General features: G+C 47.4%; 1 protein-coding gene across 4 annotated transcripts in view; it reads left to right on the top strand.

Moving 5' to 3' along the window:
• The window catches only part of LOC143137998 (thyroid hormone receptor alpha), a 130,409-nt gene extending 103,789 nt beyond the window's left edge, over nt 1-26,620 (top strand). For 3 of the 4 annotated variants that reach the window (XM_076298389.1, XM_076298388.1, XM_076298387.1), the window contains 7 exons: nt 7,718-7,806; nt 11,038-11,138; nt 12,084-12,231; nt 14,112-14,317; nt 22,034-22,180; nt 23,747-24,005; nt 25,847-26,620. In XM_076298389.1, the coding sequence (XP_076154504.1) occupies nt 7,718-7,806; nt 11,038-11,138; nt 12,084-12,231; nt 14,112-14,317; nt 22,034-22,180; nt 23,747-24,005; nt 25,847-26,097 (1,201 nt within the window). In that variant the 3' untranslated portion in view covers nt 26,098-26,620. The remainder of the gene's footprint in view (nt 1-7,717; nt 7,807-11,037; nt 11,139-12,083; nt 12,232-14,111; nt 14,318-22,033; nt 22,181-23,746; nt 24,006-25,846) is intronic. The other variant, XM_076298390.1, reaches the window with a different exon arrangement.
• Nucleotides 26,621-26,919: the final 299 nt, after the last annotated feature.

Genomic DNA, 26,919 nt, shown 5'->3' with positions numbered 1-26,919 from the left:
CTAATCTCGTTACGGACCTCCCCCTGGTACTTGCCCCTCACTCCACACTCTTCCTGACATCTGACCACTCCACCTCACTGCCCCCACCACACAGCAGTCTCTACATACTGCATACTCCCAGTCCCACCCTGCAATCACCAGATGGACTGGATCACCATACTACACCCAATGCATAGCTCCTCTGCACTTAGGGGGTGTGTTTAGGTGAGGCTGTGTTTAGGTGAAAAATGACTCTTTTATTTATGCTGCTAGTTTAATGTCACTGCGGCTAAATGTATAGTTCAACACAATGCGTTTGTTTTCTTTCATTTGTCGTGATAGCATTTGCATGTATTACTGAGTCATGTCACAGTCCAGCACAGGTTATGCAGCGCTTTTCAATGAATTCGCTCCAGAGTGACATCCCTGTCACAGCAACAACAGTAAATTCAATTAAAATGAATTGGACTTATCTAATCAGTGTTGGATACCGATAAGAGGGGTGGAATGAAATGGGTGCGCTCACACATACACACCAGAGCCAGATATTCTGAAGAGTGTCTGTCTATGTGTGTGTGTGTGTGTGTGCGTGTGTGTGTGTTTGTTATCTCAGCTTTTCTCTTCAAATCAAATTGCAAACACACTCCATAATCTCACCATTCTTCTCTCACCCTCCCTTTCTCTGCCCTACCTTGTCATACATTGTGAACTAAAAGTCACTCTTATGTCTGACAAGCCTTTGGTCAGCAGTCCAATCCTGGCCCTCATCCAGCTCTCAGATTGAACTGACCATTTCATATATGTACTGTACATGGAAAACACCACACACACACTCTCTCTCTCTCTCTCACACACACACACACACACACACACACACACACATACACACAATGATTCACTAGCCCCTTAATGTTCAGTCCTCTTTTTCTGTAGGGCTTAAAGGGCCTGGTCTAGCATTTTTCCGACCACTAGCTTCCGCCTGTATTAAGTATGCCACATTAAGTATGCATAGATATTAAGTATTAAGCATTCATGCTACAGCAGTTACTACAGACTTTTTCCTTTCTCCAAATTTAAGCACTTCCAGGAATGTGTGTGTGTGTGTATGTGTGTGTATATATACAGTATATGTACATCAGACACTATATGTATGTATATGTATATATAATGTCTGATGTATAGCTCAAACAGCTTCACCATGCTGGTGGATTCTCTAGATAGATAGATAGATAGATAGATAGATAGATAGATAGATAGATAGATAAATACTTTATTGATCCCCAGGGGAAATTCAAGGTCTTAGTAGCATACATACATCACACACACATTCACTAACAGCAGAAAAAGTAATTAAAAGTATATAGTATAAAAAATACAACTAAGCAATAAGGACAGTAGAAGATAAAGAATATACTAAACATACTAAAATACAAATTATACTAACTAACACTTAATCTAAATCAATTCTAAAAACAGTATCCACATAGTGGGTGATTAATCAATCAAGAGGCGTTTGCAATGACTGAGGCAGGGACTGAGCCTGTGATTCTCTGTGCATAGTAAGGTAAGGTAAGGTGCTCTGTGTGAATGAGTGTCATGGTGATAGTGCAAATGAGTAAATCCAACAGTGCAACAGTGCAAGAATAAAGTCTATATATCTATATATCTATATATATAACTATATTAAGAAAAGGTATAAGTGTGGCCACAGTTCGGCTGTGGCATGGAGGGAGGGGTTATGCATATGTGCTAATATAGCACGCATGTCATCATGTCATTACCCAGACTGAGCCCACAAAGCAGCATTAAGCGGCAGGCCTGCTGCCTCTGACCGCTCGCAGGGTCCTCGCCGAGCTCATGAGCCCATCCTCCATCCCTGCTGCTGCGCAGTATGTGGCCGCTCTGTGGCAGTCACTGGGATATCTGCCCCGTGCCTACGGTGCTGACAGCCCTGGCCTCCTGGCAGGACCGTAACCCCCCTCCACAGTGAGGGGCAGTGAGTGTCGGTGGATAGGAGAGAGAGAGAGAAGAGACGAGAGTGTATGTGTGTGTGTGTGTGTGTCGCTGCGCTTTCAACGAGAGGCAGAGAGAGTCAGCCAGGCGAGTCCGTAACAGGGTTAAGGAGTGGCCTCTTGTGGTGGATGTGTGTGAGCACGATGGCAGTGGAGAAGTGCTGGGTGAGAGAAAGAGAGAGAGAGAAAGAGAGAGAGAGAAAGAGAGAGAGAGAGATCCTGAGTAAGAGGGAGAGAGAGAAAGAGAAGCGAAACCTTGGTCTTGTCAACAGTCATGTAACTCAACAAATTGATGCCTCAAACTCTCTTTCCCTCTCTGACTCATATATGAAGGTTTCCCTCTCCCTTTTCCCCTCAAACTCTCTCATTCTTTTCCACTTTCCCCTTTCTCTCTCTCTCTCTCTCTCTCTCTCTGTCTCTCTATCTATCCCTTCCTCCCTCCATCTTTCTCTGTGAGGATGTGGCGGCTGATTTGACACCTGGGCTCTGCCAGTGCAGATTTAGAGCACGGCTAAAACAAGGCTTGCAAATAAACACAGCGCCCGCGCAGTAAATCTGGGCAAACTGCGGAGAAGAGAGAGAGAGGAGGAGAGAGAGGGAGGAATGGAAGACACAGATTAAAAGGAAGGAAATATACAACCCCCTGAAGGGACAATTAATCAGGACTTTTGAATCCACTCAAAATTAAAATTATTTCATTACTGATCCTATGACTGCTGCTGCTGCTACTTCTATTGCAACTACTATAAACAATGCTTCTAATGCTAGTGTTGGACCTACAACCTGTACTACTAGTAATAGTAGTAATACATAGAAGAAGAAGGTGAAGGAAGAGCAAAGATTCTTTCATCAAGCGTGTCTGGTAGTAGTACAAATTCATACATCTATTTTGGGTTAACTGCTTACACCTACGTGCTGCTAAGCCATCTGACTAGTGCCAACATAGGATTAGGGCTTATCAAGTGTCTGTGAGTGTGTTGATGTTTCTCTCACCACCCCCTCGGGAAAAGAGAGCAACACCTACAAGCACTGAGAATCAGGTGTCCTCAGCACGGGCCAATTGGAATATGGGACTGTGTTACTCATTAGCATAAGATGTAAGACAAAATTATAATAATAATACATTATTGATATATTGTTGTGTAAATGATTAATGCGTAGATAGTAAGTAAGGAACATTAAATGCAATGCACTGATTGGACCACTATTTCTGTGACAACACATACTGTATAGCAAACTTGCTGTGTATGCTGTAGTTTAGCTATAGGGAACGTTTCTACTGTGCTGGCCTTGTAAGCGAGCTTTAATTATCCTCACCAGCTCCTTTACAAGTGCTGAGTGTATAGTCTGAGGTTTATTATTAGATGTTTCGAGTTAAAAATATCCCAGTCTCTCTCTCTCTCTCTCTCTCTCTCTCTCTCTCTCTCTCTCTCTCTCTCTCTCTCTCTCTCTCTCTCTCTCTCTCTGTGTGTGTGTGTGTGTGTGTGTGTGTGTGTGTGTGTGTGTGTGTGTGTGTGTGTGTGTGTGTGTGTGTGTGTATTCGTGTGGACATTACAGACTCAGTGAAACACAGTCCACTTCAGTCATCTCTCTCCTGCTACATCTTAGAAAAACATAGACTCCCACGTGTGGCCAAGCGCAAACACACACACACACACACACACAAATGAAAAGCCTACAGAGGTGCACACACAAATACGTACACACAACCACATACACACACACATACACACACACACACACAAACCCACAAACACAAATGGACAGCGGTCTGTCTGCCAACCAATCAAAGCAGCAAGGCAGGATTAAGAGAGGGACACAGAGTGACAGAGAGAGAGGTAGAGAGAGATAGAAACCAACCCGGAAAGGGATTCTTAGAAAATCTACCAGTGAGAAAGATGGGAGTAGTCAAAAGGAGATTTGGGCAGAGAGCGGGCACGACAGAGAGAGAGAGAGAGAGAGAGAGAGAAAGAGAGAGAGAGAAACAGACACAGTGGGTAACAGAGGGGAGGGCAGGAGAGTACGAGAGAGAGAGAGAGAGAGAGAGAGAGAGAGAGAGAGCTCTTATGCAAGAGGGAGCAGGCTCTGCTAAACCCAGTTTGTGTGTTTACTGCGCACTCGGTAGATGCACGAGTGACTGAGTCAGGCTTCGGAGTAGCGTCTACCTTTGACCATGCACATCCTGCATTCCCAATGCATCATCAGGTCAGGAAAAATACCTCTCTTTTCTCTTCCTCTGTCTGTTCCATTTCACTGCTCATCTGACAGGATTCTGTTCGTTTTCGGTTTTGTCTCCCACCCCCACCTCCACCACCCGTTGTCTCTATCGTCTCTCTTTGACTTGCTAAAACGGGGACTTTAAAAGCTGCTAAAACCTCAGATGTTGCTATTTTTCGGGGGCTTCCGAAACAACGGCGGATTGTCAGTGCGGGGTCTTTGATGTTGAGCTATTCATATTGGGATTGAAGAGAAAAAAAAGCATGCACTCTACATCCCTCGCCTTTGATCACATTATCGCATTGGTGTCAAATCCCTATCAATTATGCATGTGTATGGAGTTTTGGCAAGTGGTATTGTTTTTGGTGTTTACGCGTGAATGGTCGCATTATTTCCACGTGAGAGGAAGATCCGACAAGATGACCCTCCCTTCCTCGAACCCCACCCACCCCACCCCTCTTCCCCCCCCCCCCCCCCATGTCTAGTTTTAACTTGTTTTGAATTTGCAAGCAAAATGTCCGCACTGGTCCGGGGCACCAGTCGCTCCCCAACGCTCAACAAAACTGCGCCGGCCGCTCTGACTTGACTGTCTGTCACCACGCGAGAGCTACTCTACCCCTGCCTAATGGCAAAGTCATGTAGCCCTTCCATTTGCTCCAGTAATAATTGATGTTTTTCCAGGAAATGCGGCCACTGCTGCTGATGCCTCTGAGAGTTTTTCTCCCATGCATTTATATGTTTTTATTTTATATATATAGGCTGTGTGTGTGTGTGTGTGTGTGTGTGTGTGTGTGTGTGTGTGTGTGTGTGTGTGTGTGTGTGTGTGTGTGTGTGTGTGTTGGTGGTGGATATGTTCTGTTTGTTATTTTGCCCGTCAGGGCATCATCTTTTTATAGCGCCAGTCATGGGTGTGCAGCAGCGTGTGGACCGAGGGCCAGCTAGCCTAGCAGCGGCGTCGGCACAGGGAGAGGATGAGGAGGAAGAGAAGCCACAGCTAGCCCGGCCTCTAATCTCTTAATCTGACTAGCATTGGCCGTGATGCAAACCCCTCTCTTTCATTAGTTGGGGGCCTCCGCGTTGATTACCTGAACCCGGGGTGAAAGTCGATGTGATGGCTGTCTGCTACGCTGCCTGTCTAAAAAAAGAAAGCGGGGGCGATAGATAGAGAGAGGGTGTAGCGAAGTCATCCTGCGGTCTCTTTGGGTGTCCTTGGTCAGTCTCCCTAGGAGGCAGTATGTGGATGATTTGAGAGATTTGGGATTTGAGCATGTGTTTGTGTGTGTGTATGCGTGTGTGTGTGTGTGTGTGTGTGTGTGTGTGTGTGTGCGTGCGTGTGCGTGTGCGTGTGTGTGCGTGCGCATGCGTGCGTGCGTGCGTGCGTGCGTGTGTGTGTGCGTGCGTGTGTGTGTGCGTGCGCGCATGCGTGCACATCTGCTTCTCTTGGGGCCGTGCCTGGTGCTGGCGTGGGCATCCGTGGCTGTCAGCTTGATGATTGGCAGCTTCATCATTTAGGCCCTGAGCATCATGAGAACCGGTGCAAGAATGGGGGCCTGCTGATGTGAGTGACATGTACCTCTGGCTGGCCACACACACACACACACACTAACACACACACACTCACGAACACGCAGACGGAGGAGGATGACGCAAATCTGGGGCGTTGTCTTAGCACGAGGCTCTGCCCTCTATGTTGCAGCGAAAGGGCTCAGCAGTCCTTGCTAATTTAGGGAGTGCTCACAGATTCTCTGTGATGCTGTCTCTCAGAAGACGGGGGGGGGGAAAGCTCTCTGCCAAACACCGTGCATTCGTTGCCCTCATGCATCTCATAAACGGACCAACGTCCTGAATTAGTTGCCGTCAGAAAGTGAGAGGCTCCCAGAAAAAGAAAAAGCCTTTGGTTCTGGTCTGCAACAACAAGCCTCTGCTGTTCTCCTCCCTCTTGTAAACAAAAGTAACTTTATTCCTCTGTGAGCTCTGTTCTGTTCTCTCTCTCTCTCTCTCTCTCTCTCTCTCTCTCTCTGATGTCTTTCCTCTCCTCCTGCCTTCTTATTTGGCCTGGCACAAATCACATGAATCTGATTTTGGAGATCATCGCAAGCCTTTATCAAATCCTCTCTGTGACTCAATAAGGCCAATTGAAGCTCGATTTGTTTGTCCGCTCGGGAGGACAGGGGTGGGTGGGTGGGTGTGCGGGGGGTTGCAGAGTGGACCGGGCTGGGATGCCCGAGCGAAAAACAAAGACTCCCAGAAGTTTTTATTGGTCTCACGGATGCGCCTCCTCTCTGCCCACGGCTCCCCCTGCAGGCCATCCGATCTCGCTGCCTCCCTCCTCTATAAACTTTATTGCTCCTGTCATTTGCAAGACCATAAAGTTAACTATAAAATGTGTTTTTTTTTTTGTTTCAACTTGTGTTGCTGTTCATCATGGGACCATCTCTTTGGGCATTAGAGAGACTATCTGTCTAGTTCTCTTTGTTTGTCTGTTTCTTTGGAGTGTGTAAGTAGTGGCAGCATGAGGCCTTTGAGAGGTGAACAGTCGATTAAAGAGAGTTTTGCGCTAGAGGCTGAGAAGAATAGACTTGCATGAAGCTCTTAGAGTGAGCAGCAAGCTGTGGGAAGTTAGCGTCGGGGGAGCAGAATAGCGTAGACTAGCATGAGGCTTTTTTGGGGTGAAATAACAGTCCACTGAGGGGACTACGCGCTAACGGCAGCGTAGAATAGACGAGCATGAGGCTTTCTGGGGTGAACAGTAGGCGGAGGGGAGTTAGTTAGCGTTAGCGGCAGAGCAGAGAGGAGGCGTTATTAGGGCAGGCTGGGTTACATAAGAAGCCATGGTTCCCAGAGGAGCTGTCTGCTGGCAGAGAGGACTTTTCAGAGGCTGGCAAAGAGGAGAGAGAGGGAGTGGGCGGGCGAGGGGGGGCGCCCTGACTGTGCTGAAGTGTTGGAAATAGAGGAGGAGGAGGAGGAGCTTCACTCTCTTCCGTTCTCTCTCTTTCTTTTCCTTTTCTTTTTTTGTCTCCCTCTGTTTTTTATAATCTATCGGTTTCTCTGTTTCTCGCTCACACACAAGAACACACACACACACACACACACACACACACACACACACACATGCATACAAACACACACACACACACACACACACACACAAACACAACCCCCCCTTCCTTACCCTTTCTCTCTCCCTCTCTCTCTCTCTGTTCCTCTCCGACTCTTGTTGGTTGTTTCCTCTGCCTTTTCAAAATGGAAGTGACAGGGTTGTCACGTCGGCGGGGCTCTCGCTAAGTGCCGAGGCAGGGCGGAGGCAGCGGCAGCAGCAGAGCAGAGCCCTCAGCTCCACGGCAGTCGCTCAGCCCAGAGACGGCGTCGCCCCGGCCTCGTGCATAAAAAATGCTCCCGCGAGTCCATTTAGAACCATACACTAACGTCAACACTCATCTCTCTCTTTCTCTCTCTTTCTCTCTCTATCTCTCTCTCTCTTGTCTCTTGTCTCTTGCTGTCTCCTGCAGGTGGCTCGATGGCCCGAAAAGGAAGAGAAAGAATAGTCAATGTTCGATGAAGAGCATGTCTGGTAAGACACCTCCAATGCTGGTTCCCGGTATGTTGGTTTGTACATGTGTGTGTGTATTTGTGTGTGTGTGTGTATTTGTTTGTGTGTGTCTATGTACAGTATATTTGTGTATGTGTGTGTGAGTGTATGTGTATGTGTGTGTGTGTTTGTGTGTGTGTAGGTGTACTCCATACATAAGCATAAGCATGTATGAGTGGACTAGATGCAAATGAAAGCTAGCCCCTGTGACAGCGCTGTGCTCTGCATCACATAGCCCCTGCTAAGCTCTGATAGCACACTCAGGTGATTCCCATGGCACTCTCCCCAGCCTGGGAAGCCTCACCCTGTTGCAGTGATAACCCACCCCCTATCTGCAGCGTCAGGTTACCCCATCTGGCTTCATCCATCTCCCCTGCTCTCTCTTCTCTCTCTCTCTCTCTCTCTCTCTCTCTCCTTTCTCTCTCTCTCTCTCTCTCTCTCTCTACTTCTCTCCGAGGTCTGTCGTCTGTCTGTACCAGACCTGAACGTGTGAGAGTTTTGCCTCGTCAGGTTTCCATCCTGAATATTTCTGTCCACAGAGAGAATGAGTGAAGAGAGTGAATGAACAAAGAGAGAGAGAGAGAGAGAAAGAGAGAGGGGAAAGATGCCCATTAGCCACAGCAGACAGATACCTCCGGGCTTGCTTTTGTCTTTTCCTGTGTCAGTTATGAATGAAGATGTGAATGGCATCCAAGAGACAGCACTTGCCCTCTCTGAAGCCAAAGAAAATAGCTGTGATTGTCATGTTTGTGCAAAGCAGCTGGGACATTCATTAAGAAGTGCCTGAGCTGGAGGTGTCAGACAGAGTGTGTCAGATTGTGTGCACGTGTCCATCTGTGTGTGTGTGTGTGTGTGTGTGTTTTTTTGTGGGAGGGTGAGGGCGATATTATTCCATGACTGCTGCCTCTCTCATAGACACAGCAGCTCTCCTCAGCTGCAGAGATGATGTCATGATGCGCCAGACCAGCACCAGAAGCCCTCTGTGATTGGGTCACGCCGGAGCGCACCGCGGTTGTCATTGGCCGGCCCTGGCAGCCAGGAGTGATGCGAGCGGACAATCATGGCCAGTGGTCCATTAGGGAGGGAGAACGGAAAGCCATCTCGGGTTAAGCCAGAATTCGAACACACTTTCAGGGCAGAGGGGACACTCCCTGTGGGGGTAGAGGACGTGCCGCTGACGCTCTGACCGGAGCGGGGGAGGACAAGAGCGCAAACCCATCCACCATAGTTACATTACGAAGATAACTAATGGACAGATTTATTTGTAAATAAGTGGAGGAAAAAGGATTTGTAAATAGCTTGATGGAGCAGTTGGTTAGGGAGATTGGTGGAATGTTCTTAGGCTTCCATAATGCTTTGAAATGCTGTAGCTAAGTCCTGCCAGTGAAACATTAAAACATTTGTATTTCTCTGTGACTGGATGGATACATATTTGGTCTTGTAGACAAATAGAGAGATGGTTGTAAAAAAAAGTAACTGATTAGTAGAGATAAACAGAGAGAAACAGAGCGAGAGAAACATGGAGACGAGAGAGAGAGTGTGTCTGTGTGCCAGTGCTGGAGAGGGACCAGGGCCATGTTAGAGTCTGGCTCAGCATGCTCTGCAGCTCTATTGATTTTAGGTTGGGGGGGGGGGGGGTTAGTGGGTGCTCCAGTGCCAATCGGAGAGGCCCTGGCAGTGCGCCCACTCAGGCCCTGATGCTGCCACCGGTGCCAGGGCTCCCTCTCGCATTTCAGCCTGCAGACCCCTGTGTGCTCCCTCCCTTCTCTCTCTCTCTCTCTCTCTCTCTCTCTCTCTCTCTCTCTCTCTCTCTCTCTCTTCCCCACCACCACACCCGCCCAGCATGGAGCCGGTGTAGAGCAGGCCGCAGTCAACAGGCTGAGAGAGAGAGAGAGAGAGAGAGAGAGAGGAGCACAGCCAAGCCCCAAGCCCACTGCTCCACCCCTCTGTCAGACTCGTTTAACCACTCTCATCCCTCTTTCTCTCCCCCCCCCACCCCCGCCCCCACCGCCGGTCCCTACGCCAGGCTGCACAAAGGAAAACAACCATTTGGAATAGGCCACAGCAGCCCCAAACTGTGTGCCATGCATATGTGTGTGTGTGTGGGTTTGTGTACTGTGCACACGTGCGTATGGGTGTGTGTGTGTTTGTGTGTGTGCCTACACGTGCGTGTATGTATGAGGGGGAGAGTTTAGGGAACTTTGGCAATGTAGCGTTACTCCAGACCTCTTTCTGTTGGAGCTGCCCCTTCTATGCCCACTATATATCTGGTGTGGAACAGCAGGCAGTGTGTGTGTGTGTGTGTGTGTGTGCATGCATTTGCATTTAACCGCACTCTTTCGCCATACGCTGGGTGTTTTTATGGCCTTGTGGAAAGTCAAAGGAGAGGCTCTCTGAGGCTCTGTATCTCTCTCTCTCTCTCCTGCTCGTTCTATTTCCCAGTCCTTAGGGCTTGTCTGTTTACACTGCATTTTTAGAGATTTTAGAGGAGATGACCAGAGAGTGTGAGGCAGATAGATAGAAAGAGAGAGGGAAGGAATGGACGGAAAGAGGGAGGGTGGAAGATGTGTCTTTATTACTCTAACCCAGTGCAGGAAGTGCTCACACAAAACAAAACAAAACACACTCCCTTCAGGTAGAGCTTTACTGCAGCTGGCCAAAGTTGTGTGTGTGTGTGTGTGTGTGTGTGTGTGTGTGTGTGTGGAGATTACACTCGCTCCAGAGCACCCATTCATTTGTGGTCATTTGTGGAATGGCATGTGCCTCACTGGGCACATGATGGCCAGCATGTGCTTCATATTAGGTCAGCAGAACAGAATATCTCATTATGCAGGTGTGTGTGTGTGCTTCTTATAGAGATGTCAAAAAAATAGACTATAATAGATAGAACATGTGTATGCCTGACAGACACAGTCCCTTTTTCTGTGTGTGCGTGTGCGTGTGTGTGTGCGTCTGTGTTTGTGTGTGGAAGAGAGAGATAGTATTGTACATGAGTGTTTGAAGGTTTAACCGTAGGAGATGTTAGGGAGGTAAGGTTGGAGTATTCAACCTTGTACTCTTATCCATGTGTGCATATTTATTTATTTCAGAGTGAATGTATTTCCATGTTGTTTGTGTGTGTGTGTGTGTGTGTGTGTGTGTGTGTGTGTGTGTGTCTGTGTGTGTGTGTGTCTGTATGTGTCTGTGTGTGTCTAAGTGTGTATGTGGGTGCGTACCTAACTCTGTTCTTGCGTGCTGCAGGGTACATCCCAAGCTACCTGGAGAAGGATGAGCCCTGCGTGGTGTGTGGAGATAAGGCCACTGGCTACCATTACCGCTGCATCACATGTGAGGGCTGCAAGGTGAGAGCACACACACACACACACACACACACACACACACACACACACTCACACTCTCTCTCTCTCTCTCTCTCTCTCTCTCTCTCTCTCTCTTTGCTCTTTAGAGGGGAACATGCCCACACACTGACACAGCCTTGAACACAATCAAACACATGCAGACATCCTCTCAGAAGCATGCTCACACACTCACCTACACACTGAATCCCAAACCTCTCTGCGCCCACACACACACACACACACACACACACACACACACACACACACACACACACACACACACAAACACACACTCTCTCTCTCTCTCTCACACACACACACACACACACTCTCTCTCTCTCTCTCTCTTTTTCTCACACACAAACACATACACACATACACACACACACACACACACACACACACACACACACACATTTATCTCACCCAGGGGCTTTCTTCAAACACCCTGCTTGACAGGGCCCTCTGCCAGTCCCACATTGCCATGAGGCACGGCATGGCATTAGTGCTGTGCGCCAAACAAAAGGTACTGACAGCACCACATCACTCTTCCGTTCCTTCTCTCCTCCTTTTTATCTCTCTCTCTCTCTCTCTCTCTCTCTCTGCTGTTGCTCCGCCCGTCACACCGTGACTCGTCTGCTCATATTGTCATTCTCTCTCTCTTTCTCTCCTCCTACGCAGCTCTCTTCATCCTCCCATTCAAACAGGAGCATAACAAGTCTATTTTTAGATGGTGGGGGAAAATAACACAAGCATGGAATAAACTGAAATCTCTCTCTCTCTCTCTCTCTTTCTTCCACTTTCTCTTCCATCTGTCAACCATCTTTCCTCTCTCGCTTAATTTTTCTCCCATCTCCCGTTCTGTTTTCCTGTCTCTTTACCTCTCTCTTTCCCCCCCCTCTCTCTGTTTTTCTCTTCCATCTGTCTCTCTCTTTCTCCCTCCTCCAGGGGTTCTTCCGACGTACCATCCAGAAGAACCTCCACCCCGCCTACTCCTGCAAGTACGATGGCTGCTGCATCATCGACAAGATCACCCGCAACCAGTGCCAGCTGTGCCGCTTCAAGAAGTGCATCGCTGTGGGCATGGCCATGGACTGTGAGTGACCCCGTCCACCCCCACCCCCACCACTGGCACCGGCACCACCTCCACACACACACAGACACACACACACACAGACAGACAGACACACACACACAGACACACACACAGACACACACATTCACACTGCTTATATTTACTCAGATTTCCATAAAGACATACTTGCTGAGCACCTAGGTGTTCCCAAGTTCAAAAAGCAACACAGCACACACGCAACTAGTCACATGCATTTTGGTTTCAGCAACATATTTCAGTGTAGACAGTTGACACCAAAGGCTTTAAGGCATTAAGACTTAAAGACTCCTGGAAGATCCCGCACAGCTTTGCAGAGGTCTCTCTCTCTGTAGTACTCCAGTCAACCATGGCCTGTATTCGAGTACAATCCCTGGGTCTCAAAGGAAAGCTAAACCAGTTAACGCTCCTCTTATGTGGACTTCAGTCAGGGCCGAGGTCTCCCCTGTTCTCTGGACCCCTCGATATTATGGAAGATTTTGAGCAGTATTTATAGACATGCACTGAAGTTGGGTTACAGTGAATGGACAATGTTTTGACGTATATTGCCGAAACATGAGGTAATGTTGTTTGAGAAATATGATCGTATAACAAGCTTTATTTGTTCTTCATAAAAGATCAAATGAAAACAGTTTTTGATTATGAACTCAGTCATATAGACTCCCCTCTCTCTCTCTCTCTCTCTCTCTCTCTCTCTCTCTCTCTCTCTCTCTCTCTCTCTCTCTCTCTCTCTCTCTCTCTCTCTCTCTCTCTCTCTGAACACTGAACATTACCGCAGGCTAATAGGGCATGTTAATCTGAAACACTCACCCGCACTTCACTCTGTATGAGCTGGACATATGTCTCACACATGGAATCATCAGAACCCTCCCATACACACACACACACACACAGAGCCCCCTCTTTCACACAGACCCTCGTCTCTCTCTTGCGGGCCTCGTCTTCCTCGCCCTCTGTCTGCTGCGTCTGTCACGTCTGGTCTCTTTGTTCCTCGTCCTCTCGTCCCTCTCCTTGTTTCACAGCGTCGCCTCGTCTGCCTTATCAGAAGCCCTCGTTGTGCCCCCTGCTGTGTTCCCATTGATGTGGCCAGCCTCCCTCGTCTCCTATAACCCTCGCCTCATATAGCTCTCGGCCTCGTAAAAATCTCATCTCTTTTTTCTTAGTGTCTCTCTCTCTTTCTGTCTCTCTCTCTCTTTCGCTGTCTCAGTCTCTCTCTCTCTCTCTCTCTCTCTTTCTCTCTCTATCCCCCTCTTCCCCTCATGTTAACGGCAGTGTCCGTGTCTCCGTCGGTCCAGCTCAGACTGAGAGGGGTTTGCATTAGTATGCCGCGCTGGCTTGGATCGCTTAATCAATCAGCAGCAATTTCATACAAGAATGAAATGAGTGGTGATGACAGAGAGATACTCATCCACTTTTCCCAAGCGATTCGGGCTCTTTGTTGGTGCGTAAATCAATGGCTGTGTAAACCGCTTTCTCCAGTCTGCGGATGTTTTTTTTTAATGTTGTAGGATTTTAGTGTCACATGGTGGTCGTGGGTGAAAAGACTTAACTCTCGTACTAATGATCTCGTAATGGTTCTTTCTCTTAATTCAATTAAATTCTGATTCAGTAATTCAATTCAATAAAGCTTCAGCAGGACTGTTCACATAAAGTGACAAGTGAGTAAGGTGTAATTTTCCATAGTAAGTTGTTACACACCAGTTGCATACACACACGCTCTCTTTCTCTCTCTCTTTCTCTCTCTCTCTCTCTCTCTCTCTCTCTCTCTCTCTCTCTCTAATGTGGGACTGATATGGTTTAATTGGTTGTTTTGATGGCGTGTAAATAAAGGTCTCTCTGCCTCTCTCTCTCTCTGCCTCGGTCAGTGGTCCTGGACGAGGCCAAGCGCGTGGCCAAGCGGCGCCTGATCGAGGAGAACCGCGAGCGGAGGAAGAAGGAGGAGATGGTGAAGACGCTGCAGAACCGGCCCGAGCCCACCAGCTCCGAGTGGGAGCTCATCCGCCTGGTGACGGACGCCCACCGCCACACCAACGCGCAGGGCTCGCACTGGAAACAGAAGCGCAAGTTCCTGGTGAGCAACACCACCACCATCCACCCTCCCTCTTAATACACACACTCACTGCACACTCTTTCACTCTCTTTCTCATAAGATGAGTATCATTTCATACACTCTTTCACTCTCTTTCTCATAAGATGAGTATCATTTCATACACTCTTTCACTCTCTTTCTCATAAGATGAGTATCATTTCATACACTCTTTCACTCTCTTTCTCAATAGATGAGTCTGTCGTTTCATACTCTTTCACTCTCTTTCTCATAAGATGAGTCTATCATTTCATACACTCTTTCTCATACTGTAAGATGAGTATCATTTCATGCACTCTTTCACTCTTTCTCATAAGATGAGTATCATTTCATACACTCTTTCACTCTCTTTCTCATAAGATGAGTATCATTTCATACACTCTTTCACTCTCTTTCTCATAAGATGAGTATCATTTCATGCACTCTTTCACTCTCTTTCTCAATAGATGAGTCTATCGTTTCATACACTCTTTCACTCTCTTTCTCATAAGATGAGTATCATTTCATACTCTTTCACTCTCTTTCTCATAAGATGAGTCTATCATTTCATACACTCTTTTACTCTATTTCTCATAAGATGAGTATCATTTCATACACTCTTTTACTCTCTTTCTCATAAGATGAGTATCATTTCATACACTCTTTCACTCTCGTTCTCAGAGGATGAATCTATCAGCTCAATGTTGTTATGCTCATTCCCCCATTTCTCTGCCCTGTGTGTGTAATGTATTATCTCCCTCATCCCTCTCAGCCTCTCGTTGTCTCATCCATATTCTCCTCCTTTGTGCCGGTGCTGTTTTCCATTACTCCTGCTCTGTCTGTGTCTTTGTTGTCCTGCGTAGCCTCTCCTTGTTCTCTCATTCTATTAGTGTGCTGAGTGGCCTGCCGCAGGCTCCTAATCTCAGCGCGCTACAAATGACTTCAGATCCCGTCTGTCAACCTGCCGCTTGCTTTCACACATGCTGTTATGCACTCACATATACGCACACAGATGTACACGCATACACACACGCGCACACACACGCACACACACACACACACACACACACACACACACACACACACACACAGATCTGATAATCTGTTTTGTGTCAAGTAAGGCTATAAATCCTTACCTCAGTCTCAGAATATCAACACCCAGCATGCGTGTGTGTGCGTGTCTGTATGTGTGTGCAGCAAGAGATTAAAAGGTGCTGACGTGTTCATTGAGTTGCAGCATGTGCTCTTGAGCTCCGACCCCAAAACCCTAGCCCTCCCTGCTCCCTCCAGTCTCAGCGACCAGTCACGCGTCTACCCAATGCAAATCGCGCCATGCCACCACAGTCTGGGTGGGTGACAGCTGTCAGTCATGGTCATCACAGGCCGAGGTTGCCAGGAGACAGGTTTAGTCAAGGAGATAAGAGGTCTTTGGGGGCATTTCTGCCTGCCTGTGCAGATACATGCAGATCAGGCTGTTCCATCACTTCACTTCAGCTCGCCAGAGGAGACGGATGGACAGAGGTGGACAAGAGAAAGGAAAGAGGGAAGAAAGTGGGGAAGAAAAAGAGAGAGAAGGAGGAAGACAGGGATGTCTTCCAGGGGCTACTCCGCTCTTTGTGTACCTATCTACCTAATCCCCTTCCCCTCGACCTTGCTCTCCCTCTCACTCTCTCTCTCTCTCTCTCTCTCTCTCTCTCTCTCTCTCTCTCTCTCTTTCATCAGCACTCTCCTCCACACTCCATGACCTTTCACCCAGTTGTGTGTGTAGTTAGCACTGCTGGCTCTTACTGGCCTTTGCACAGTGGCCCTGCACGCTCTGTCAGAGACACTCACTGGCTGCATGGAGATTAAGGACACCCGGGGCAGACAAACAGGTGTGGGGGGCACTGAGGAGACACGCCAGGTGGACGTCAGGAGCTCTCCATGGATCGTCACACACACACACACACACACACAGAGACACACACACACACACACACACTCTCTCTCTTACTCTCTCCTTCCTTTTCCTCTCAGTATTCAAAACAGCGTATAAATCTGGCCTTATGAAACAGCACGGATGCAGGCGTATAGTTGGGCAGGCCTGTAAAAGCGCTAAGTAGCAGGTTAACAGTGCGTCTGTGGGCCGTGCTGCTCCATGTCAGAGTCCCAGGCGACGGCATCCCCTTGCGTACGCAGCCTGCCGGCTCCTCTCCGCGCCCTGCCCCACAAAAACCACAGTCAATTTGCTTTACACAGCCCCCTTAACCGCTATGAGTGGCACGGCGGGCCCCGGCGAGGCCAAAGCCAAACACACGGCGCCCGCAACCGCTCTCCTACTCCGCCACCCGCACCGCCACCCGTCCTCGCCGACATCTATCAGCCCAGAGACGGTGAGAGACGAAGAGAGAGCAGGAGGAGAGAGCGAGAGAGAGGGGGATGAAGAGTGAAGAGAGGGTGAGGAAAGCTAACCGCCTCCCAGTTTCCAGTTGCCTTCGACCTATAAAACGCCTCATAAAGAACTCCAACCTATATAACCTTTACAGCTGATTCCTATAAAGCCGGTCTCGCGGCGCTTTGGGGGGAATTTGAGGGAGAGAGCGTGCCCTCTGCTGCTCACAAAGGCCCTCGTGTGTACGTGTGTGTGTGTGTTCTGAGAGCTTCTGAAGCTGTTCAGTGCTGTGGCCCGTTTTACAGCAGAGAACGAGAGAACGAGAGAGAGAGAGAGAGAGAGAGAGAGAGAGAGGGATGGAGATGGAGAGAGAATCAGTTACAGAGGCCTAAAGACAGATGGGTTGCTAGCAAATATGGAGAAAATGATAAAGTAGTGTTATTAGGCAAATTAGGCAACACAAATTAGTTTAAATCATTGTATCAAAGGAGTTCTTTGTGTGTAAATCGTCAACAATTTCTGTGCCATGGCATGTGTATTTACAAAAAATGATGAGGCATTTTTCACTCCGTAAATATGTGCCTTGGATGCCCACACATATGGAGACCGTGAGAACCTGAGACCAACGCAGAGGAACATCCAGTGCCAACAAGCAAGAACATAAAAGCACTCACGCAAGAGAGGGAGTGAACGCTAGAGAGAGACTGAAAAAAGGAGTGAATACTAGAGAGATAGAAAAAAAAGGAGTGAATGCTAGAGAGAGACAGAAAAAAAAAGAAGGTGTAAGAGATGGGGAAGACGGGTAGCTCTCGAGATGGAGATGGAGATTGATAGCTCAGTGAGAGGCAGAGCTGGAGATGGATGGCCATACAAGCCCATAAAAAGACCCACTCCAAACATGACGAGCATTTAAGAGATGGAGTTGAGCTGACAGCACCAGCAGACTCCAGGCTTCCACATGCAGACAGTTCTAAACACACACAGACACACGCACACACACACACACACACACACACACACACACACACACAGAGAGAGAGAGAGAGAGACACACACACACACACACACACACACACACACACACACACACACAGAGAGAGAGAGAGAGAGACACACACACACACACACACACACACACACACACACAAGCAGTATTCACTACAGGGTGTCCATTTTTATACCCACACACACACACTTCATTGAACACTCTGAAGTCAATGATGGTGTTTGAAGACAGCTGTAGCTAATGGCAACCAGGAACCACAAAGCATATTTCTGGGCCCTGTCAGGCGGCCAGTTCTCCCCCCCGTATTGATGAAGTCGGCTCAGCTGACCGAGCTGGCGTGGTCCTCACCCTGTTCATTCGTCTCCCGGGCACTGAGGGGCCAAATGATTGCTTTCAGAGACAAAACCAACAGATCCTTGTTCTCCTAGTCAGCCAGTCAATAGCCCCAGACGGATTTCTTTCTTGTTTGTCTGTGGAAACAAAAGCTCCCTTGTTTTTCCCCTCCTCCTCTCCCTCCTCTTCCTCCTCTTCCTCTCATCTCCCCTCCCCTCTCCTCTATAATCGATGCCCTGCCCCTGTTGTTGTTGTCCTTCATCGGTCAAACAGCAGCAGCGTGTGTAAAACTCCCGACGTGTGGGAGGAAAGAGTTTTGGGACTCGGGAGAGGTCAGAGGAGGGGAGTGTGTGAGAGGCGAGCACACACACACACACACACACACACACACACACACACACACACACACATGCCCCTCCTGGCAATTTCACCTTGATCAGTCAAGCCTGCCAGGAGAGAGGCTGTCGGTGATTGCAGCAGTGGAGTGGGCCGTTTGAGCCTGCTGGGTTTTTAATCAAAGTAACAGGCTGGTCATTGATTTCAGTCCTGCTCTGTCCAGCCCCCCCCATCCCACCCCGCCCTCATCCCGAGTCTCCCTCACCTGCTGCACTCTAGCACATCCTATACTCTCTGTAGTCTCCCTCACCTGCTGCACTCTAGCACATCCTATACTCTCTGTAGTCTCCCTCACCTGCTGCACTCTAGCACATCCTATACTCTCTGTAGTCTCCCAAAAATGTCTTTCATCCCCTTTCTCTCTCTCTCACTCACTCTCAGGCCTCAAATGTGTACACTCTTGAAACGAATGTGTTGACACATCTCTGTGTCAAGATAGGGTCAACACAGTTTATGTTGTTTCCTTTTTTTATTTGTGACACAATATGTGTTGCGTTGTTTTTTTTAACACATCTCTGTGTCAAGATAGGAACAACACATTTGTTTTAAGAGTGTACACTTTTCATTTTGTTTGTTCATTTCATCTATGCTTTCCCATGTAAAAATATTTCTCATATAGGAAGATTCTCACGCCACAAAGATTATTTTTCTCTTAAAGGACAATTCCGGCACAAAATGAACCTAGGGGTTAATAACAGCTGTATGGAGTTTGTCCGTTCTCTGGGATATGTTTTCATGCTAATAGAACGTGACCAGTTTTACCACAAACTGCTAATTAGCGTATAACGCTAGTCTTCAGGGCACACGTAAAGTAAAAAGAAATCACTGTTTCTATACCACTAACAAGGCTCAAAATAGCACCACACTTCCACGGTAGCATAATGAGGGGCCTTACATGTAAACTGAAGCATTGAGAACTTTGTAAGTAGATAGATAGATAGATTCTTTATTGATCCCCAGGGGAATTTCAAGAATTTTAAGTGTATTCAAAAAATTCAAGTGTACAGACATTTTATTAAAAAGATAGTTTAGAAACAGTACCAGTACAGTACAGCGCCAGAATTGTCCTTTAACTACACTCTGGCTGTTTCAGTCAGATAATCAACCACTTCCTTGGTCTAGGTCTGTTTTCCTGTGACAGTCATTTCTTCTGTCTTTCTCACGTGGCCTTACTCCATTCCTATAACTGCTTTGCTCTCTCACTTATTCCCCTCTCTCTCTCTCTCTCTCTCTCTTTCTTTCTCTCTTCATTCATCATTTTCTTTGTTTTTCTCTCTGTTATGTCCTGAATCCCCTCCCCGGAGAACTCGCACAAACCTCTCAGGAAAATGTTGCTCTGTTATAGTCGATGTGTGGAGTAATCGAAAAGCCATTATCGAATGATTGCAAAAAATAGCTGTAATTGCCAAAGCTGTCTGGCAAGGAGAAAGGGTTGCAGTGAGGGGGTGGGAGGCACTTGTGATATTTCAGCCGCAGTCATGTGCAGGCACGGCTGCGTGTTCCTGGGGCAGTGGAGCGCGGAGACGTGTCTCCTGAGCCGTGCGTTATTCTACACGGCGCACAAGGCCGAGTGACGACGAGCCCCAGGGTGCGATGAGGACAGCGGATTCATCGGTCATGGGTTCAGCCGGGCGAATCTCCGCGCTCGCTCACTCGCTCGATCTGTTCGTGCTCACGTTCTCCTCACACCTGGTTTATTTTCTGCAGCGCTTGTGTGTCAAGAATAGCACAGGCTTTGTGACACATACACACACACACACACACACAGACACACATGTAACTGTGGTTTTGTCATGTGAACTCTCGTTGTTCAAGTTCAAGTAGTTTATTGTCATGTACTCATAAAAGGTAGCCTAGAAATCTAGACGCGCCCCTAGCGGCAGCCAGGGCTAGTCTAGCAACTCTCCGTTGGCTTGTGAGCTCCAGAAATCGAAACTCAATCAGGCCAATGAAATCGTGTATAGAGTCGTTAGGTGGGCTTAACATAATGATTGATGGCAGAGTTGCAACGGTTTGGCTTGAATTCCCTGCTACTTGAAAACAAATACGATGGATGTTGCTGTTGGCGAACAGTGTGACACGAGTTAAGCTTTTATTAAGTTGGCAAACGTTTGAACTAGCCAACTAGCTCCGCTGGTGGGAAACGCATGGGACTCACAGCGCTGCCGCTTTCCTATTGCGTGCAGAGGGAATTTGAAAGACAACTGATTATCCCGCCCCTCGGACTGAGCACTGCGAACGGTGAGTGCCCAGACCCTACATTTTAATGTGGGTCTGGCTCGCCAGGCTACATAAAAGGAATTATAAGTAATGAAATTCTTGTGCTCAACCGCCAGCTCAACTTTAAAGAATAAATTAAAAGTAGTAATGGAAAAAGTATATTGTGTGTGTGTATGGGAGGGTATGGTGTGTGTGGCTGTGTGTGTGGGGGGGGTGATGAAAAGGTGTGTGGTCAGTCTAATGTCATTGACTGCGCAGTGTGCAAGAGAAGAGAGAGCTGGGGGGATGGGGCATTGAGAGGACAGTTGTGAACGTGACCACACAAGGCTGTGGGAATAGCGTCATCCTCCTAATCCAGATTACACCATGCAGTTCTGCCCCCCACCTCCCCCCCCCCCTCCATAGGGATTTGGAAATGTCAGTCTAAGAGTGACCGCTTGGCTCGTCTCCAGCCTCAGCCACAATTCAGGCCTGACCTCTTACCCTGCGTTCAGGACACCACTGAGCCTTACTTACCGCTTTACCAACACAAACTGTAACAACAGCAGCATTACATGTATAATGTAGAGCTTTGTGTAGAGACCCAAAGTGTTATACTGTGAATGAGAGTTGGGGTCCAACCACCACCGATGTGTAGCACCCATCTGTGCCATGTACAGCAACCATTATGTACACAACTGTAGCCTAGCTCCTCATGTTATAATAATAATGATAATAATAATAATAATAAGCTTTATTTGTAAAGCAGCTTTCATACACAGAATACAGCTCAAAGTGCTTTACATTTGGAACATATAACACCATAAAGAAGAAGAATCAGTCATTCTTCTTCGTTGCTGTGGCCATGTTAAACATACACTTGACTCCCTGCTGTGTGTGTGTGGCAGGTTGTGTGTGAGAAGTGGTGCTCTGTTCTGTTCTTGTCACATGTCACACAGGAGTGTGTGTGCTTGTTCTGACCTCTCTTCTCTGAGTGTTTCAGTGTGGATAAGTGTGTGTGTGTGTATGTGTACAGTATGTGTGTCTAGCTGCACTCGTACCTCGTGAGATTTGAGAAAATCCCACTGCCTCTACAAATTAATATTATGTTTTTGAGGCTTTGCTTTGCTCATGTTTTAGCTTATCTGGGATCATTGAGTGCTGATGCGCTCTTACAAACAAAATAAAGGAAACAAAACACTTCATAGAAATGTAAGGGTTTTTCATTTGAATGTAGTTCCATGCATGAATGTAGACACTTGACTCTAAAGTGTCCTAATTTTGATTTGAAGTCATATTATCTTTCAAAAATAGCTGTAGATGCAATATTATAGTTTACATTTCTGGAAACAAAATGAGACTCTGACGTCATGTGACCTGACATTGACCCCTTGTGTCCCCTATGTCTTGTGTGCAGCCAGAGGACATCGGCCAGTCTCCCGTCGCCCCCACATCAGACGGGGACAAGGTGGACCTGGAGGCCTTCAGCGAGTTCACCAAGATCATCACGCCTGCCATCACCCGCGTGGTCGACTTTGCCAAAAAACTGCCCATGTTCTCAGAGGTGAGTGACCCCCTGTCTGTGTCCCTGAGCCCTGGTTTAAATGATGGGCAGTGTCAGTTGAAAGTCCAGCTAAAGCTAGTTTAACTGGTCAAAAAAATGCTAAGCACGGACATTGGTGGGTCAGCTCAAAGCTGCCCCTGGCACACAATGGCTTTAGTTCAAGCAACACACTTCTATCACTGACTTTGAACTCTGCCTGTCATTTAAGTAAGGTCCCAATATGTATTTGGTTGTTTGTATGTTTCTGTGACTTCATCTATGTGTGTGGTAGGATGTGTGCTCCTCTCTTGTCTGTATATGTATCTGTGTGTGTGTGTGTGTAATGTAGCATGTGTGTATGTAGATAGCTGACTGTTGTGTCTGCAGTACATGTTGGTATATTTTCCTATGCATGCATCTGCCCAAGCGTACCATATTCACTTGGGTTTGTGTGGATATATCTATGGTGTGAATTATGGAATAACCCTGTCAAGTTGACAGGCTATCACAGTTAAGTGGGGCAATGCACAGTGTTTTTGTGGCGTGTTTATTGCTTGTGTTGGGATTTTTCTGCTTGTAATTGCCTGTGTGTTTGTTTGCGGTTTGCTGAAATGAATCAGGACTGAGCAGGACAGGGCCCACACACCCCACCCACCCGGGCGCTTGAAGACAGCTAATTAGCTAAACACACGGCACAGCCATCTTATTGTTTTGTCATCAACACTGAGTAAATAATTACTAGCCTGTTTGATTTAGTAGATGCAGTGTGTGTGTGTGTGTGTGTGTGTGTGTGTGTAAAGTGCATCTGTGCATTGCATTCCTACTTTGATGTACATGCCTTGGTGCACTATTTGTGAACACATTAGTATTTGAGTAGGTGTGTGGGTGTGTGTGATAAAGAGAGACAGAGAGAGAGAGAGAGAGAGATGGGAGTTATCCTCCTATCCTCCTATTTTGGTCCACCCTGGCACTCCAGCCTCTGCACATTCCCATGAGTGTGAGTGTGGCATTCTCCAGCCTGTCGTCCTGAGCTAGCTGGCATCTCTCGCGCTGCCACGCCGGGTGTTTATGGGCGCAGGGGGGGCAGGTCGTGTTGCAGAGCGCGGGGGGTTGGGCGGGGCGCTCAGGGTCGAGGGCTGCAAACGGAGACGCTCCACGGCGAGCCAGGGGTCGTTAAGTGTCCGTAATCAGAGCCACCACAGCACTAATGAGCCTGGGAGGGTTTACCGAGCTCTGTGCTTTGGAGACCGCAGAATTTGTATGCGCATGTGTGTGTGTGTGTGTGTGTGTGTGTCTTTTGACCTTCTCTGTGTACGTGTATGTGTGTGTGTGTTTGTGTGTGTGTGTGTGTGTCTGCACTCCTTTTTCTATCAAGTTTGCGGGAATACAAAGCTGTTTGTCAGTGCATGTGTGTGTGGGTGTGTTTGTATGTATTTAGGCGTGTTTAACTTGCTGTTCCCATTTTAGATGCAAAGCCATCTCCACCAAAGCCCGCAGATATGCGCACATGATGGCCATGAGACTAACTCTTTCTCCCTCCCTCTCTCTCTCTCTCTCTCCTTCTCGCTCTTTCTCTCCCTCTCCCAGCTGCCTTGTGAAGACCAGATCATCCTTCTGAAAGGCTGCTGTATGGAGATCATGTCCCTGCGGGCGGCCGTGCGTTACGACCCTGAAAGTGAGACGCTGACGCTGAGCGGCGAGATGGCCGTCAAGCGCGAGCAGCTCAAGAACGGCGGCCTGGGCGTGGTGTCGGACGCCATCTTCGACCTGGGCAAGAGCCTGGCGCAGTTCAACCTGGACGACACGGAGGTGGCACTGCTACAGGCCGTCCTGCTCATGAGCTCAGGTAAAGAGGGCAGGGGTCAAAGGGCAAAGGTGAAAGCTTGTGGGGTCATGAGAGAGTCATGGTAGTAGGCCTTGGTTAGTATTATAAGGTGGATGGAAGTACTTGAATAAACACTCTAGTAACCAAGATGTTGATCTCTATATATAAAATATGTAGTAGGTAAGCTGAAGGCAGACGTAAACAGTAAATTAGACCCACTTCAATTTGCCTACAAACACGGGCGCAGCACTGAAGACGCCATTACCTCCATCATGCATTTAGTTTTTAAACATCTTGAGGATTACGCATCTTATGCACGGTTACTTTTTATTGATTTTAGCTCCGCATTAAACACACTCCAGCCTCACTTATTAATTCAGAAACTCAGACAGCTGGACGTCAATCCCTCAGTGATAAGATGGTTTCACTCATTTCTAACAAACCGGACTCAGCAAGTGAAAGTCAAAAGTACCCTGTTCTTATACACTAATGAGTGTTCATCCAAACACCCACACAACTATATTTTTAAAACTCAGATGACTGCCATTCTTAGCCTACTTCACAGATCTGATGACAGCTATCACACAGAGGTGAGGCAGTTAAGTGAGTGTGACTCCAAACATTTGATTTTAAATGCAAAAAAGACAGAGGAAATCATCTTTGATCCTAAGAATGTTGGCAATCATATGCCAGTTGTCAGGCAAACACACAGGTAGAGTCCTACAAATACCTTAGGGTTCACATCGACAGCACTTTAACATGGAACACTCAAGTTGACTGTATATGCTCCCGGCTGCAACAGAGAATGTATTTTCTGCGCAGATTGCGTTTGTATGGTGTGGAGCAGAGAATTATGCTCATGTTTTACCAGGCTGCCCTGGAGAGCATAATCAGATATGGCATGACAGCCTGGTTTGGAAATCTCCCTGTGACTAAAAACAAAATTGGCCAGAAACAATACAAAAACACCCAGTCCATCTTCAAGCAGTGTGTGTTGAAACAGATGGACAGAATACTATAGGGTTCATCATTGCAGACTAAACAGATTTTTTTTTTTTAAATTCCAATTTCTATTAGTATTCTTAACAAACAACTTAAATAGACATAAACCTGGGCTGCACCACATGCTATTCTTATTTATTTATTTATTTATTTATTTATTTATTTTAACTGCCATCCTTACCCATTTACTCTGTAAGTGTAATTGGAACTCCATGGGCAGTTCACATTTGGGCACCAACGGGCTCTTCTGTGCTGTGTAGCTTGTGCTGTCAATGTCTCTATTTATTATGTACAGTAACGTGTTGTCTGTCATATCCATGTTGATGAATGTACTGGGTTATGCTTTGATGAGTCCAAGACAAATTTCCCCATGGGGACATTGAAGTATATTCTATTCTATTCTATTCTATTCTATTCTATTCTATTCTATTCTATTCTATTCTATCTGTATAGCAGTGGTGGTTGCTGCTCTTTGGAATAGGGGAAACTCTGATAAAAATTGTCAGTTATTAAATTATTAAGGTGCTATATTGTTCTTGGAGGGGAAAAATGATCCCAAAACCCAGAATAGACCAAACAGTATACGCTAGAGTTCTGAGAAGTGTATGTATGGATGTTTATCTATCTTTGTTTCTACATGTTTCAGTAGCTTATAAAGTATGAAGCTTGCTGTCTTCTTTTGATCTGATGATGCAATATGTGCAAATCTAATAGGTTGTCTATTGGATGCTTTCATGTACTTTACAGGTGCACATACATAGGGTTGAATACTGGTCCAGCACATAAGTGTTACATCTCTGTTTCTCGCTCTCTCTCTTGCTCTCTTTCTCTCTCTGTCTCCTGTGTTCCCTCGTTCTCAGACCGCACGGGTCTCACCTGCATTGACAAGATCGAGAAGTGCCAGGAGATGTACCTGCTGGCGTTCGAGCACTACATCAACTACCGCAAGCACAACATTCCCCACTTCTGGCCCAAGCTGCTGATGAAGGTGACGGACCTGCGCATGATCGGGGCCTGCCACGCCAGCCGCTTCCTGCACATGAAGGTGGAGTGCCCCACCGAGCTCTTCCCCCCGCTCTTCCTGGAGGTGTTCGAGGAACAGGACGTGTGAGGGAGAAGGAGGAGGAGCAAGAGAGAAAGAGAGAGAGAGAGAGAGAGAGATGGAAGGAAGAGGAGGAGGAAGAGACGGAGGTCCCGATCAGAACCGGAACCGGATCGGTTCAGATGGGAGCAGAGGAGCGGAAGAAGGAACCGAGAGCCCTGGACACGTGCGAGGCAGGAAGGACTCGTCGAGCGTCACTTTCTCTCCCTTTTTCCTGTCGCCGCCGCCGCCCACCCTATCCCGGGGAAAACGTTTCGCTTGTTTGTTGTTTTTTTTTGTTTTTTTTGGAGAAGAAGAGTAAACATGCGCAGTCTCGTCTCGTCACCCACATGTTTGAAAAGCAGACAACACCAGCAGCAGCTTTGGGGAGGGGAGGGAGCGGGTGTGAGGGTGGGGGTAGGAGGGGTCACCACCGGCGATGCTTCTGTGTCCTGTATTTTTTTATGTTTTTTTTTATATGTTTCTTTATGGTTTGGTTTTGGGGAGGTTGCTTTAAGTTCAGATGCTCCGCCCTCAGCCCCCATCACCTGACCCCCCTACCCCACCCCCACCCCCACCCTGGCCCCCTCCACACACACACGCCTCACTGCTCAGATAAGATACAGTATGCTGGCCCTTCTGTCTCTGCTCTTCGTCCTATACTGACAGTTTACCTTTTCCTGCCGTAGTACACCTCAAGGGGAACACACTCTCACTCACAAACACACACATACACAAACACAGTCGCACTCACTTTCACACATAATCATAAAACCTCTTGTTTGTGTACAAACTTCTCAGACCGTTGTTGAAGGCTGGCATTTCTGAATAACAGGAAATTACATCAGCGCC

Source organism: Alosa pseudoharengus, unplaced genomic scaffold, assembly GCF_046254945.1.
Source record: "Alosa pseudoharengus isolate Yale_2024_CS ecotype anadromous, Long Island Sound unplaced genomic scaffold, YU_APseudo_1.1 YU_APseudo_1.1_scf_21, whole genome shotgun sequence".
Lineage (NCBI taxonomy): Eukaryota > Metazoa > Chordata > Actinopteri > Clupeiformes > Clupeidae > Alosa > Alosa pseudoharengus.
The sequence above is the reverse complement of the archived record's forward strand: the minus strand, read 5'-3'. Positions and strand labels throughout refer to the sequence as shown.